The sequence below is a fragment of the Echiichthys vipera genome (assembly GCF_963691815.1).
Source record: "Echiichthys vipera genome assembly, chromosome: 19".
Taxonomy (NCBI): domain Eukaryota; kingdom Metazoa; phylum Chordata; class Actinopteri; order Perciformes; family Trachinidae; genus Echiichthys; species Echiichthys vipera.
In genome coordinates, this window is record NC_139844.1 from 28,577,812 (window position 1) to 28,592,761 (window position 14,950).

The 14,950-nt window shown below is 44.0% G+C and overlaps 1 protein-coding gene across 2 annotated transcripts in view; it reads left to right on the top strand.

Annotated features, from left to right (window-relative positions):
• Positions 1–251: 251 nt before the first annotated feature.
• The window catches only part of LOC310961912 (ankyrin repeat and SOCS box protein 2-like), a 28,309-nt gene continuing 13,610 nt past the window's right edge, over positions 252–14,950 (top strand). Inside the window, exons 1-3 of one of the 2 annotated variants that reach the window (XM_083934206.1) lie at positions 252–333; positions 10,766–11,128; positions 14,795–14,905. In XM_083934206.1, coding sequence (XP_083790332.1) covers positions 323–333; positions 10,766–11,128; positions 14,795–14,905 — 485 coding nt within the window. In that variant the 5' untranslated portion in view covers positions 252–322. Of the gene's footprint in view, positions 334–10,765; positions 11,129–11,578; positions 12,651–12,803; positions 13,630–14,794; positions 14,906–14,950 lie in introns of those variants that run through there. The other variant, XM_083934207.1, reaches the window with a different exon arrangement.

Genomic DNA, 14,950 nt, shown 5'->3' on the forward strand with positions numbered 1-14,950 from the left:
CACAGACACTTTAACACAAGTTTTTGGGCCATAAATGTGAACAACCCCTCACCGTGCACGCCCGCCACCGTGCACGCCCCCCCTGCCCCCACTTGCCCCCCCCCTGCCCCCCCCCCCCCCCCCCCCTGCACGGCAGTGTTCAAATATAAACATGTTGTTCATATTTTAAACTTCTGAGTTCTGAAACATGAGACGTCAGCTGACACGAGATCAGACTACAAGTCTTAAAATACACCTCAAGTAGGTTAAACACACACACACACACACACACACACACACACACACACACATACAGAAAACGCTGGAATTATAAAGAAGCAAAATGAACGAGAGGTGAAGACTTTTCTCCTTTTATCTGCAGACTTGTGTAAAGTCAGAGTGTTTATCTGCAGACTTGTGTAAAGTCAGAGTTTATCTGCAGACTTGTGTAAAGTCAGTGTTTATCTGCAGACTTGTGTAAAGTCAGAGTTTATCTGCAGACTTGTGTAAAGTCAGAGTGTTTATCTGCAGACTTGTGTAAAGTCAGTGTTTATCTGCAGACTTGTGTAAAGTCAGAGTGTTTATCTGCAGACTTGTGTAAAGTCAGAGTTTATCTGCAGACTTGTGTAAAGTCAGAGTGTTTATCTGCAGACTTGTGTAAAGTCAGAGTTTATCTGCAGACTTGTGTAAAGTCAGTGTTTATCTACAGACTTGTGTAAAGTCAGAGTTTATCTGCAGACTTGTGTAAAGTCAGAGTTTATCTGCAGACTTGTGTAAAGTCAGAGTGTTTATCTGCAGACTTGTGTAAAGTCAGAGTGTTTATCTGCAGACTTGTGTAAAGTCAGAGTTTATCTGCAGACTTGTGTAAAGTCAGAGTTTATCTGCAGACTTGTGTAAAGTCAGTGTTTATCTGCAGACTTGTGTAAAGTCAGTGTTTATCTGCAGACTTGTGTAAAGTCAGAGTGTTTATCTGCAGACTTGTGTAAAGTCAGAGTTTATCTGCAGACTTGTGTAAAGTCAGTGTTTATCTGCAGACTTGTGTAAAGTCAGTGTTTATCTGCAGACTTGTGTAAAGTCAGAGTTTATCTGCAGACTTGTGTAAAGTCAGTGTTTATCTGCAGACTTGTGTAAAGTCAGAGTTTATCTACAGACTTGTGTAAAGTCAGAGTTTATCTGCAGACTTGTGTAAAGTCAGAGTTTATCTGCAGACTTGTGTAAAGTCAGAGTGTTTATCTGCAGACTTGTGTAAAGTCAGAGTGTTTATCTGCAGACTTGTGTAAAGTCAGTGTTTATCTGCAGACTTGTGTAAAGTCAGTGTTTATCTGCAGACTTGTGTAAAGTCAGAGTGTTTATCTGCAGACTTGTGTAAAGTCAGAGTTTATCTGCAGACTTGTGTAAAGTCAGTGTTTATCTGCAGACTTGTGTAAAGTCAGTGTTTATCTGCAGACTTGTGTAAAGTCAGAGTTTATCTGCAGACTTGTGTAAAGTCAGTGTTTATCTGCAGACTTGTGTAAAGTCAGTGTTTATCTGCAGACTTGTGTAAAGTCAGAGTGTTTATCTGCAGACTTGTGTAAAGTCAGTGTTTATCTGCAGACTTGTGTAAAGTCAGAGTTTATCTGCAGACTTGTGTAAAGTCAGAGTTTATCTGCAGACTTGTGTAAAGTCAGAGTTTATCTGCAGACTTGTGTAAAGTCAGAGTTTATCTGCAGACTTGTGTAAAGTCAGAGTTTATCTGCAGACTTGTGTAAAGTCAGAGTGTTTATCTGCAGACTTGTGTAAAGTCAGAGTGTTTATCTGCAGACTTGTGTAAAGTCAGAGTTTATCTGCAGACTTGTGTAAAGTCAGAGTTTATCTGCAGACTTGTGTAAAGTCAGAGTTTATCTGCAGACTTGTGTAAAATCAGAGTTTATCTGCAGACTTGTGTAAAGTCAGAGTTTATCTGCAGACTTGTGTAAAGTCAGAGAGTTTATCTGCAGACTTGTGTAAAGTCAGAGTGTTTATCTGCAGACTTGTGTAAAGTCAGAGAGTTTATCTGCAGACTTGTGTAAAGTCAGAGAGTTTATCTGCAGACTTGTGTAAAGTCAGAGTTTATCTGCAGACTTGTGTAAAGTCAGAGTGTTTATCTGCAGACTTGTGTAAAGTCAGTGTTTATCTGCAGACTTGTGTAAAGTCAGAGTGTTTATCTGCAGACTTGTGTAAAGTCAGAGTTTATCTGCAGACTTGTGTAAAGTCAGAGTTTATCTGCAGACTTGTGTAAAGTCAGAGAGTTTATCTGCAGACTTGTGTAAAGTCAGAGTTTATCTGCAGACTTGTGTAAAGTCAGAGTGTTTATCTGCAGACTTGTGTAAAGTCAGTGTTTATCTGCAGACTTGTGTAAAGTCAGAGTGTTCATCTGCAGACTTGTGTAAAGTCAGAGTGTTTATCTGCAGACTTGTGTAAAGTCAGAGTGTTTATCTGCAGACTTGTGTAAAGTCAGAGTTTATCTGCAGACTTGTGTAAAGTCAGAGTGTTTATCTGCAGACTTGTGTAAAGTCAGAGTTTATCTGCAGACTTGTGTAAAGTCAGAGAGTTTATCTGCAGACTTGTGTAAAGTCAGTGTTTATCTGCAGACTTGTGTAAAGTCAGAGTGTTTATCTGCAGACTTGTGTAAAGTCAGAGTTTATCTGCAGACTTGTGTAAAGTCAGAGAGTTTATCTGCAGACTTGTGTAAAGTCAGAGAGTTTATCTGCAGACTTGTGTAAAGTCAGAGTTTATCTGCAGACTTGTGTAAAGTCAGAGTGTTTATCTGCAGACTTGTGTAAAGTCAGTGTTTATCTGCAGACTTGTGTAAAGTCAGAGTGTTTATCTGCAGACTTGTGTAAAGTCAGAGTTTATCTGCAGACTTGTGTAAAGTCAGAGTTTATCTGCAGACTTGTGTAAAGTCAGAGAGTTTATCTGCAGACTTGTGTAAAGTCAGAGTTTATCTGCAGACTTGTGTAAAGTCAGAGTGTTTATCTGCAGACTTGTGTAAAGTCAGTGTTTATCTGCAGACTTGTGTAAAGTCAGAGTTTATCTGCAGACTTGTGTAAAGTCAGAGTGTTTATCTGCAGACTTGTGTAAAGTCAGAGTGTTTATCTGCAGACTTGTGTAAAGTCAGAGTTTATCTGCAGACTTGTGTAAAGTCAGAGTGTTTATCTGCAGACTTGTGTCAAGTCAGTGTTTATCTGCAGACTTGTGTAAAGTCAGAGTGTTTATCTGCAGACTTGTGTAAAGTCAGAGTGTTTATCTGCAGACTTGTGTAAAGTCAGAGTTTATCTTCAGACTTGTGTAAAGTCAGAGTGTTTATCTGCAGACTTGTGTAAAGTCAGTGTTTATCTGCAGACTTGTGTAAAGTCAGAGTTTATCTGCAGACTTGTGTAAAGTCAGTGTTTATCTGCAGACTTGTGTAAAGTCAGAGTTTATCTGCAGACTTGTGTAAAGTCAGTGTTTATCTGCAGACTTGTGTAAAGTCAGAGTTTATCTGCAGACTTGTGTAAAGTCAGAGTTTATCTGCAGACTTGTGTAAAGTCAGTGTTTATCTGCAGACTTGTGTAAAGTCAGAGTGTTTATCTGCAGACTTGTGTAAAGTCAGAGTTTATCTGCAGACTTGTGTAAAGTCAGAGTTTATCTGCAGACTTGTGTAAAGTCAGAGTTTATCTGCAGACTTGTGTAAAGTCAGAGTGTTTATCTGCAGACTTGTGTCAAGTCAGAGTTTATTTGCAGACTTGTGTAAAGTCAGTGTTTATCTGCAGACTTGTGTAAAGTCAGAGTTTATCTGCAGACTTGTGTAAAGTCAGAGTTTATCTGCAGACTTGTGTAAAGTCAGAGTTTATCTGCAGACTTGTGTAAAGTCAGAGTTTATCTGCAGACTTGTGTAAAGTCAGAGTTTATCTGCAGACTTGTGTAAAGTCAGAGTGTTTATCTGCAGACTTGTGTAAAGTCAGAGTGTTTATCTGCAGACTTGTGTAAAGTCAGAGTGTTTATCTGCAGACTTGTGTAAAGTCAGAGTGTTTATCTGCAGACTTGTGTAAAGTCAGAGTTTATCTGCGGACTTGTGTAAAGTCAGAGTGTTTATCTGCAGACTTGTGTAAAGTCAGAGTTTATCTTCAGACTTGTGTAAAGTCAGAGTGTTTATCTGCAGACTTGTGTAAAGTCAGTGTTTATCTGCAGACTTGTGTAAAGTCAGAGTTTATCTGCAGACTTGTGTAAAGTCAGTGTTTATCTGCAGACTTGTGTAAAGTCAGAGTTTATCTGCAGACTTGTGTAAAGTCAGTGTTTATCTGCAGACTTGTGTAAAGTCAGAGTTTATCTGCAGACTTGTGTAAAGTCAGAGTTTATCTGCAGACTTGTGTAAAGTCAGAGTTTATCTGCAGACTTGTGTAAAGTCAGAGTGTTTATCTGCAGACTTGTGTAAAGTCAGAGTTTATCTGCAGACTTGTGTAAAGTCAGAGTTTATCTGCAGACTTGTGTAAAGTCAGTGTTTATCTGCAGACTTGTGTAAAGTCAGTGTTTATCTGCAGACTTGTGTAAAGTCAGAGTTTATCTGCAGACTTGTGTAAAGTCAGAGTTTATCTGCAGACTTGTGTAAAGTCAGAGTTTATCTGCAGACTTGTGTAAAGTCAGAGTGTTTATCTGCAGACTTGTGTAAAGTCAGAGTTTATCTGCAGACTTGTGTAAAGTCAGAGTGTTTATCTGCAGACTTGTGTAAAGTCAGTGTTTATCTGCAGACTTGTGTAAAGTCAGAGTGTTTATCTGCAGACTTGTGTAAAGTCAGTGTTTATCTGCAGACTTGTGTAAAGTCAGAGTGTTTATCTGCAGACTTGTGTAAAGTCAGAGTGTTTATCTGCAGACTTGTGTAAAGTCAGAGTGTTTATCTGCAGACTTGTGTAAAGTCAGAGTGTTTATCTGCAGACTTGTGTAAAGTCAGAGTTTATCTGCAGACTTGTGTAAAGTCAGAGTTTATCTGCAGACTTGTGTAAAGTCAGAGTGTTTATCTGCAGACTTGTGTAAAGTCAGAGTGTTTATCTGCAGACTTGTGTAAAGTCAGAGTGTTTATCTGCAGACTTGTGTAAAGTCAGAGTTTATCTACAGACTTGTGTAAAGTCAGAGTTTATCTGCAGACTTGTGTAAAGTCAGAGTTTATCTGCAGACTTGTGTAAAGTCAGAGTTTATCTGCAGACTTGTGTAAAGTCAGAGTGTTTATCTGCAGACTTGTGTAAAGTCAGAGTTTATCTGCAGACTTGTGTAAAGTCAGAGTTTATCTGCAGACTTGTGTAAAGTCAGAGTGTTTATCTGCAGACTTGTGTAAAGTCAGAGTTTATCTGCAGACTTGTGTAAAGTCAGAGTGTTTATCTGCAGACTTGTGTAAAGTCAGTGTTTATCTGCAGACTTGTGTAAAGTCAGTGTTTATCTGCAGACTTGTGTAAAGTCAGAGTTTATCTGCAGACTTGTGTAAAGTCAGTGTTTATCTGCAGACTTGTGTAAAGTCAGAGTGTTTATCTGCAGACTTGTGTAAAGTCAGAGTTTATCTGCAGACTTGTGTAAAGTCAGAGTTTATCTGCAGACTTGTGTAAAGTCAGAGTGTTTATCTGCAGACTTGTGTAAAGTCAGAGTGTTTATCTGCAGACTTGTGTAAAGTCAGAGTGTTTATCTGCAGACTTGTGTAAAGTCAGAGTTTATCTACAGACTTGTGTAAAGTCAGAGTTTATCTGCAGACTTGTGTAAAGTCAGAGTTTATCTGCAGACTTGTGTAAAGTCAGAGTGTTTATCTGCAGACTTGTGTAAAGTCAGAGTTTATCTGCAGACTTGTGTAAAGTCAGAGTGTTTATCTGCAGACTTGTGTAAAGTCAGTGTTTATCTGCAGACTTGTGTAAAGTCAGTGTTTATCTGCAGACTTGTGTAAAGTCAGTGTTTATCTGCAGACTTGTGTAAAGTCAGAGTTTATCTGCAGACTTGTGTAAAGTCAGAGTTTATCTGCAGACTTGTGTAAAGTCAGAGTTTATCTACAGACTTGTGTAAAGTCAGTGTTTATCTTCAGACTTGTGTAAAGTCAGAGTTTATCTGCAGACTTGTGTAAAGTCAGAGTTTATCTGCAGACTTGTGTAAAGTCAGAGTGTTTATCTGCAGACTTGTGTAAAGTCAGAGTTTATCTGCAGACTTGTGTAAAGTCAGAGTTTATCTGCAGACTTGTGTAAAGTCAGAGTGTTTATCTGCAGACTTGTGTAAAGTCAGAGTTTATCTACAGACTTGTGTAAAGTCAGAGTTTATCTGCAGACTTGTGTAAAGTCAGAGTTTATCTGCAGACTTGTGTAAAGTCAGAGTTTATCTGCAGACTTGTGTAAAGTCAGAGTGTTTACCTGCAGACTTGTGTAAAGTCAGAGTTTATCTGCAGACTTGTGTAAAGTCAGAGTGTTTATCTGCAGACTTGTGTAAAGTCAGTGTTTATCTGCAGACTTGTGTAAAGTCAGAGTTTATCTGCAGACTTGTGTAAAGTCAGAGTTTATCTGCAGACTTGTGTAAAGTCAGAGTTTATCTGCAGACTTGTGTAAAGTCAGAGTGTTTATCTGCAGACTTGTGTAAAGTCAGAGTTTATCTGCAGACTTGTGTAAAGTCAGTGTTTATCTGCAGACTTGTGTAAAGTCAGAGTTTATCTGCAGACTTGTGTAAAGTCAGAGTGTTTATCTGCAGACTTGTGTAAAGTCAGAGTTTATCTGCAGACTTGTGTAAAGTCAGAGTGTTTATCTGCAGACTTGTGTAAAGTCAGAGTTTATCTGCAGACTTGTGTAAAGTCAGTGTTTATCTGCAGACTTGTGTAAAGTCAGAGTTTATCTGCAGACTTGTGTAAAGTCAGACTGTTTATCTGCAGACTTGTGTAAAGTCAGAGTTTATCTGCAGACTTGTGTAAAGTCAGAGTTTATCTGCAGACTTGTGTAAAGTCAGAGTTTATCTGCAGACTTGTGTAAAGTCAGAGTGTTTATCTGCAGACTTGTGTAAAGTCAGAGTTTATCTGCAGACTTGTGTAAAGTCAGAGTGTTTATCTGCAGACTTGTGTAAAGTCAGAGTTTATCTGCAGACTTGTGTAAAGTCAGAGTTTATCTGCAGACTTGTGTAAAGTCAGTGTTTATCTGCAGACTTGTGTAAAGTCAGAGTTTATCTGCAGACTTGTGTAAAGTCAGAGTGTTTATCTGCAGACTTGTGTAAAGTCAGAGTTTATCTGCAGACTTGTGTAAAGTCAGAGTGTTTATCTGCAGACTTGTGTAAAGTCAGAGTTTATCTGCAGACTTGTGTAAAGTCAGTGTTTATCTGCAGACTTGTGTAAAGTCAGAGTTTATCTGCAGACTTGTGTAAAGTCAGAGTGTTTATCTGCAGACTTGTGTAAAGTCAGAGTGTTTATCTGCAGACTTGTGTAAAGTCAGAGTTTATCTGCAGACTTAGGTAAAGTCAGAGTTTATCTGCAGACTTGTGTAAAGTCAGTGTTTTTCTGCAGACTTGTGTAAAGTCAGAGTGTTTATCTGCAGACTTGTGTAAAGTCAGTGTTTATCTGCAGACTTGTGTAAAGTCAGAGTGTTTATCTGCAGACTTGTGTAAAGTCAGAGTGTTTATCTGCAGACTTGTGTAAAGTCAGAGTTTATCTGCAGACTTGTGTAAAGTCAGAGTTTATCTGCAGACTTGTGTAAAGTCAGTGTTTATCTGCAGACTTGTGTAAAGTCAGAGTTTATCTGCAGACTTGTGTAAAGTCAGTGTTTATCTGCAGACTTGTGTAAAGTCAGAGTTTATCTGCAGACTTGTGTAAAGTCAGAGTTTATCTGCAGACTTGTGTAAAGTCAGAGTTTATCTGCAGACTTGTGTAAAGTCAGAGTGTTTATCTGCAGACTTGTGTAAAGTCAGAGTTTATCTGCAGACTTGTGTAAAGTCAGAGTTTATCTGCAGACTTGTGTAAAGTCAGAGTTTATCTGCAGACTTGTGTAAAGTCAGAGTGTTTATCTGCAGACTTGTGTAAAGTCAGTGTTTATCTGCAGACTTGTGTAAAGTCAGAGTTTATCTGCAGACTTGTGTAAAGTCAGTGTTTATCTGCAGACTTGTGTAAAGTCAGAGTTTATCTGCAGACTTGTGTAAAGTCAGAGTGTTTATCTGCAGACTTGTGTAAAGTCAGAGTGTTTATCTGCAGACTTGTGTAAAGTCAGTGTTTATCTGCAGACTTGTGTAAAGTCAGAGTGTTTATCTGCAGACTTGTGTAAAGTCAGAGTTTATCTGCAGACTTGTGTAAAGTCAGAGTGTTTATCTGCAGACTTGTGTAAAGTCAGAGTGTTTATCTGCAGACTTGTGTAAAGTCAGTGTTTATCTGCAGACTTGTGTAAAGTCAGAGTTTATCTGCAGACTTGTGTAAAGTCAGTGTTTATCTGCAGACTTGTGTAAAGTCAGAGTTTATCTGCAGACTTGTGTAAAGTCAGAGTGTTTATCTGCAGACTTGTGTAAAGTCAGAGTTTATCTGCAGACTTGTGTAAAGTCAGTGTTTATCTGCAGACTTGTGTAAAGTCAGTGTTTATCTGCAGACTTGTGTAAAGTCAGAGTGTTTATCTGCAGACTTGTGTAAAGTCAGAGTTTATCTGCAGACTTGTGTAAAGTCAGAGTTTATCTGCAGACTTGTGTAAAGTCAGAGTTTATCTGCAGACTTGTGTAAAGTCAGAGAGTTTATCTGCAGACTTGTGTAAAGTCAGAGTTTATCTGCAGACTTGTGTAAAGTCAGAGTGTTTATCTGCAGACTTGTGTAAAGTCAGTGTTTATCTGCAGACTTGTGTAAAGTCAGAGTTTATCTGCAGACTTGTGTAAAGTCAGAGTGTTTATCTGCAGACTTGTGTAAAGTCAGAGTTTATCTGCAGACTTGTGTAAAGTCAGTGTTTATCTGCAGACTTGTGTAAAGTCAGTGTTTATCTGCAGACTTGTGTAAAGTCAGTGTTTATCTGCAGACTTGTGTAAAGTCAGAGTTTATCTGCAGACTTGTGTAAAGTCAGAGTGTTTATCTGCAGACTTGTGTAAAGTCAGAGTTTATCTGCAGACTTGTGTAAAGTCAGAGTTTATCTGCAGACTTGTGTAAAGTCAGAGTTTATCTGCAGACTTGTGTAAAGTCAGTGTTTATCTGCAGACTTGTGTAAAGTCAGAGTTTATCTGCAGACTTGTGTAAAGTCAGAGTTTATCTGCAGACTTGTGTAAAGTCAGAGTTTATCTGCAGACTTGTGTAAAGTCAGAGTGTTTACCTGCAGACTTGTGTAAAGTCAGAGTTTATCTGCAGACTTGTGTAAAGTCAGAGAGTTTATCTGCAGACTTGTGTAAAGTCAGTGTTTATCTGCAGACTTGTGTAAAGTCAGAGTTTATCTGCAGACTTGTGTAAAGTCAGAGTGTTTATCTGCAGACTTGTGTAAAGTCAGAGTTTATCTGCAGACTTGTGTAAAGTCAGAGTTTATCTGCAGACTTGTGTAAAGTCAGAGTGTTTATCTGCAGACTTGTGTAAAGTCAGTGTTTATCTGCAGACTTGTGTAAAGTCAGAGTTTATCTGCAGACTTGTGTAAAGTCAGTGTTTATCTGCAGACTTGTGTAAAGTCAGAGTGTTTATCTGCAGACTTGTGTAAAGTCAGTGTTTATCTGCAGACTTGTGTAAAGTCAGAGTGTTTATCTGCAGACTTGTGTAAAGTCAGAGTTTATCTGCAGACTTGTGTAAAGTCAGAGTTTATCTGCAGACTTGTGTAAAGTCAGAGTGTTTATCTGCAGACTTGTGTAAAGTCAGAGTGTTTATCTGCAGACTTGTGTAAAGTCAGAGAGTTTATCTGCAGACTTGTGTAAAGTCAGAGTTTATCTGCAGACTTGTGTAAAGTCAGAGTTTATCTGCAGACTTGTGTAAAGTCAGAGTGTTTATCTGCAGACTTGTGTAAAGTCAGAGTGTTTATCTGCAGACTTGTGTAAAGTCAGAGTGTTTATCTGCAGACTTGTGTAAAGTCAGTGTTTATCTGCAGACTTGTGTAAAGTCAGAGTTTATCTGCAGACTTGTGTAAAGTCAGAGTTTATCTGCAGACTTGTGTAAAGTCAGAGTTTATCTGCAGACTTGTGTAAAGTCAGAGTTTATCTGCAGACTTGTGTAAAGTCAGAGTGTTTATCTGCAGACTTGTGTAAAGTCAGAGTTTATCTGCAGACTTGTGTAAAGTCAGAGTTTATCTGCAGACTTGTGTAAAGTCAGAGTGTTTATCTGCAGACTTGTGTAAAGTCAGAGTTTATCTGCAGACTTGTGTAAAGTCAGAGTTTATCTGCAGACTTGTGTAAAGTCAGAGTTTATCTGCAGACTTGTGTAAAGTCAGAGTGTTTATCTGCAGACTTGTGTAAAGTCAGAGAGTTTATCTGCAGACTTGTGTAAAGTCAGAGTGTTTATCTGCAGACTTGTGTAAAGTCAGAGTTTATCTGCAGACTTGTGTAAAGTCAGTGTTTATCTGCAGACTTGTGTAAAGTCAGAGTTTATCTGCAGACTTGTGTAAAGTCAGAGTGTTTATCTGCAGACTTGTGTAAAGTCAGAGAGTTTATCTGCAGACTTGTGTAAAGTCAGAGTTTATCTGCAGACTTGTGTAAAGTCAGAGTGTTTATCTGCAGACTTGTGTAAAGTCAGAGTTTATCTGCAGACTTGTGTAAAGTCAGAGTGTTTATCTGCAGACTTGTGTAAAGTCAGAGTTTATCTGCAGACTTGTGTAAAGTCAGAGTTGCTGAGTCGTGTTCTGTGACCTCACAGATCCATCATGGCGGCCGCCGGCGTCTCTCGCTCTGAAACCTTTGAGGATTATTCTGTGTACAGTCACCTGAGTGATGACGAGCTGCTGCAGCTCGCCATCGAGCGCAGTCTGACCGACACACTGTGCAACCGCTCCAACGCCAACGCCACTGCCACTACCAACGCCACTGCCACTACCAACGCCACTGCCACTACCAACGCCACTGCCACTGCCAACGCCAACGCCACCAGTGCTGCGACTTCTGCGACTGCCACCACTTGTCATCGCCGAGCTGGCGGCGGCGGCGGCCTGAGTCCTGACGGCAGAAACAAACCTGCACACTACAGCTCTCCCAACCCTCCCAGTGAAAAGCCTCCGGACCTGTGAGTTCATCTATGTTTCTATTTATTTAGACGTGTGTGTGTGTGTGTGTGCACGTGTGTGTGTGTGTGTGTGTGTGTGTGTGTGTGTGTGTGTGTGTGTGTGTGTGTGTGTGTGTGTGTGCATGTGTGTGTGTGTGTGTGTGTGTGTGTGTGTGTATGTGTGTGTGTGCACGTGTGTGTGTGTGTGTGTGTGTGATTGAGTCTGTGCCGTGTCCAGTGGACACCGAAGCGAACTCTCGAGGGTTTTGGTCCTGCTGGGGGTCCTGCCGGGGGTCCTGCCGGGGGTCCTGTCGGGGGTCCTGCTGGGGGTCCTGTCGGGGGTCCTGCTGGGGGTCCTGCTGGGGGTCCTGTCGGGGGTCCTGCTGGGGGTCCTGCTGGGGGTCCTGCTGGGGGTCCTGCCGGGGGTCCTGCTGGGGGTCCTGCTGGGACAGCGTCCCCGGATGCTGCAGGACTAACGGAGGACCTGCGTCTCTCTGCCAGTGTTTCAGGGGATGCCCGCCTGTCTCCGCTCCCCGTCTGCGGCGCCCGTGACCAACACCCCCGTCTGCGGCGCCCGTGACCAACACCCCTGTGCACCTGAGTGATGTGATGGTAAACATTTCCATGTTCACTGGTGTTTGCACAGCAGCCCCTCACTCATGCTAACGGTAGCACGCACATAGCCTGAGTAGCCTGCGTGCTCACGGGCAGAGCCGGGAGTCAGGAGCAGCTTTTTGGATCAATCCTCTGACTCAATATTCTGCTCATCAGCAGTTCAGCGCTGATTCCTTCCATGTTCGATCCCCCGGTTTCTAACTGCGACACCAGCAACTAGCTACTTAGCTAGCACCAGGGCTCCGTAAGTGCAGCTGATTACTCTGCTGAGTTCTGCACACTAGCGGCCGAGGCCAGGTGGGACGACGGGGTTTAGCAGGGTACCTTTTTTAAGGGCTTAAATGAGGAGGTTAGAAACAGACTTGTGGGAAGATCGGAGTCCAGTTAATTACAGGAGCCATTAAGACGGATGACCGCCTCAGAGAGAGGCTGTTATCTTCAGCGGTCGACTCGCCCTCACCCACGCTAACCCACGGTTCTGCTCACAGGTCGACAAACCAATCTGTTCCCTCACGTGTTAGCCAGCTTCCCCTCTCCACCTCAGGGAGAGAAGCCGCCTGCCCCCTTCGGTGAAATGCCCGGCCTCCCCGGTCTCAGACGGGGCCCCCCAAGTGGTCAACGCTCTCAGTGGCGAAGAATTGGCTCACATCTCGAAACTGTTCCCACACACCGGTCGCTAGCTGGGAATCATGCTTTCCATATCAATGCCCCTGTTGCTCTCGGCCTCCCCCGTCACTGTCACCCCTCGTGTCTCCGATCTGCTCCTTCTAACTGCTCCAGTGTTCCCAGTCCACCATCACCGGAGCCTCCTGATCTGTCCTCTCTGCCCCCGTCTATCATCACCTCGCAGAGCGACCTTTCCTTCCACATCTGTTGGCAGCTGAACGGGAGTTCATGGAGCAGTTCTTCGGTGATTCTCTAAAGTCAGGTATCATTCAACCCTCCTCGTCTCCCCAGTGAGCTGGGCTTCTCTTCATGTCCATGTGCGTTGGTCACAGCTTAACAGTGACACAGTCAAGAATAAACATCCTCTGCTGCATGTTGCCACCATCTTCTCTAAACTGGATCTTTTGTTTTTGAGGAGTGGAGACACCGGCCGGACCGACCACAAGAAGCTGGCCTACATTCAGACGGCCAACCCTAACCCTCGTCCAGCCTGGTGGGCGCTGTTCTTCGTCCAGGCACCAAAACATCACAGCCTGATGCCCTTTCCAGGCAGTAAGGACCAGAGGAGCAGGAGGCAGCCTGGGACCCATCCTACCTGCAACCTGCATGGTGGCGTCTCTCACCTTTGGAGATCGGGACAACGATAACACAGGCACAACGCACCAACCCTGACCCCGTCTGTTTGTTCCCACTGGTGCTCGCTCCCAGGTCCAGGACTGCACCATCTGGCCTAGATGCAAGGCTTCTTATCGTCCCCCGCTGGTCTCCTTCGTCCTCTGTGCCAGGGTGTCATGGACTCACGTCTTGCTGGACTTTGAGACTGGTTTGCCTCTCTCGGGAGGTAATGACACCATCCACCGCTTTTCTAAGATGGTGCACTTCACTTCACTCCCGGCTGCTCTTGTGTCGGACCACGTATTTCGGATCCATGGGATTCTGCTGGATATTGTGTCGGACCCGGTCCCCAGTTCACGTACCAGGGTTGGCGAGCTTTCTGCCGTGCTCCGGGAGCCACAGTTAGCCTCTCCTTGGGTTACCATCGGCAGGCCAATGGGCAGACTGCGCAGGGCTACCAGGACCCGGAGACCGCCATTTGCTGTGTTTGTGCTCAGAGTCCCTCTTCATGGTGTACACAACTTCCCTGCCCAGGAGTCGGGGACACCGGCTCCTTCTGTCCAACATCCTCTTCGGAGGAAACGATGGATCGGGGTGACGCCATGATGGCTTGTTTGTTACTGAATGTGAGTGTGTAACCGCTTCTGTGCTCTGTGGCTGCAGCCTCTAGCTGCCCACTCCTGCCTGCTCCCCTGCTTGGTTTGTTACCTGTTGCCACTGTTTCACGTCTTGTGAATTGTTTGTTCACCTGGAGGACGCCATTACCACAGGGAGGGACGCCTCACCAGCACTGGGCACACTCAGGAGAGCACACCACCACCCACCAAGCCCCCGCTCCCTTTACCTGCCTGTGCACTGAGCACTCCTCCGTATAGATCACCCGTTAGATCCCTACAGGTGAGACAGGTAAGACAGGTGAGACGGGTGAGACAGGTGAGACGGGTGAGACGGGTGAGACGGGTGAGACGGGTGAGACAGGTGAGACGGGTGAGACGGGTGAGACGGGTGAGACGGGTGAGACGGGTGAGATGGGTGAGACAGGTGAGACGGGTGAGACGGGTGAGACAGGTGAGATGGGTGAGACGGGTGAGACGGGTGAGACGGGTGAGACGGGTGAGACAGGTGAGACAGGTGAGACGGGTGAGCTGGTGAGACGGGTGAGACGGGTTAGACAGGTGAGACACAGGTGAGACGGGTGAGCTGGTGAGACGGGTGAGACGGGTTAGACAGGTGAGGCGGGTGAGACGGGTGAGACACAGGTGAGACACAGGTGAGACGGGTGAGACAGGTGAGATGGGTGAGACAGGTGAGACGGGTGAGACACAGGTGAGACAGGTGAGACAGGTGAGACACAGGTGAGACGGGTGAGCTGGTGAGACGGGTGAGACGGGTTAGACAGGTGAGACAGGTGAGACGGGTGAGACGGGTGAGACACAGGTGAGACACAGGTGAGACGGGTGAGACAGGTGAGACGGGTGAGACGGGTGAGACGGGTGAGACGGGTGAGACAGGTGAGACGGGTGAGACAGGTGAGACGGGTGAGATGGGTGAGATGGGTGAGACGGGTGAGATGGTCTGTTGTGAGTCTCTGTGCTCTGATTGGCTGTTGTGAGTCTCTGTGCTCTGATTGGCTGTTGTGAGTCTCTGTGCTCTGATTGGCTGTGGTGAGTCTCTGTGCTCTGATTGGCTGTGGTGAGTCTCTGTGCTCTGATTGGCTGTGGTGAGTCTCTGTGCTCTGATTGGCTGTGGTGAGTCTCTGTGCTCTGATTGGCTGTTGTCTCTGTGTGACAGGAAGACGTTTGACGGGACAGTCAGTCGCTTCATGACGGGCTCAGGGAAGAGGATGGTGGCGTATCGCCGAGCTGACGGCGTCCTGGTCCATGTGGCTCCAGAACCTGAAGAGTCCGTCCCAAACTTCAGACACGTCTTCATTTAACGTCTCTGGAT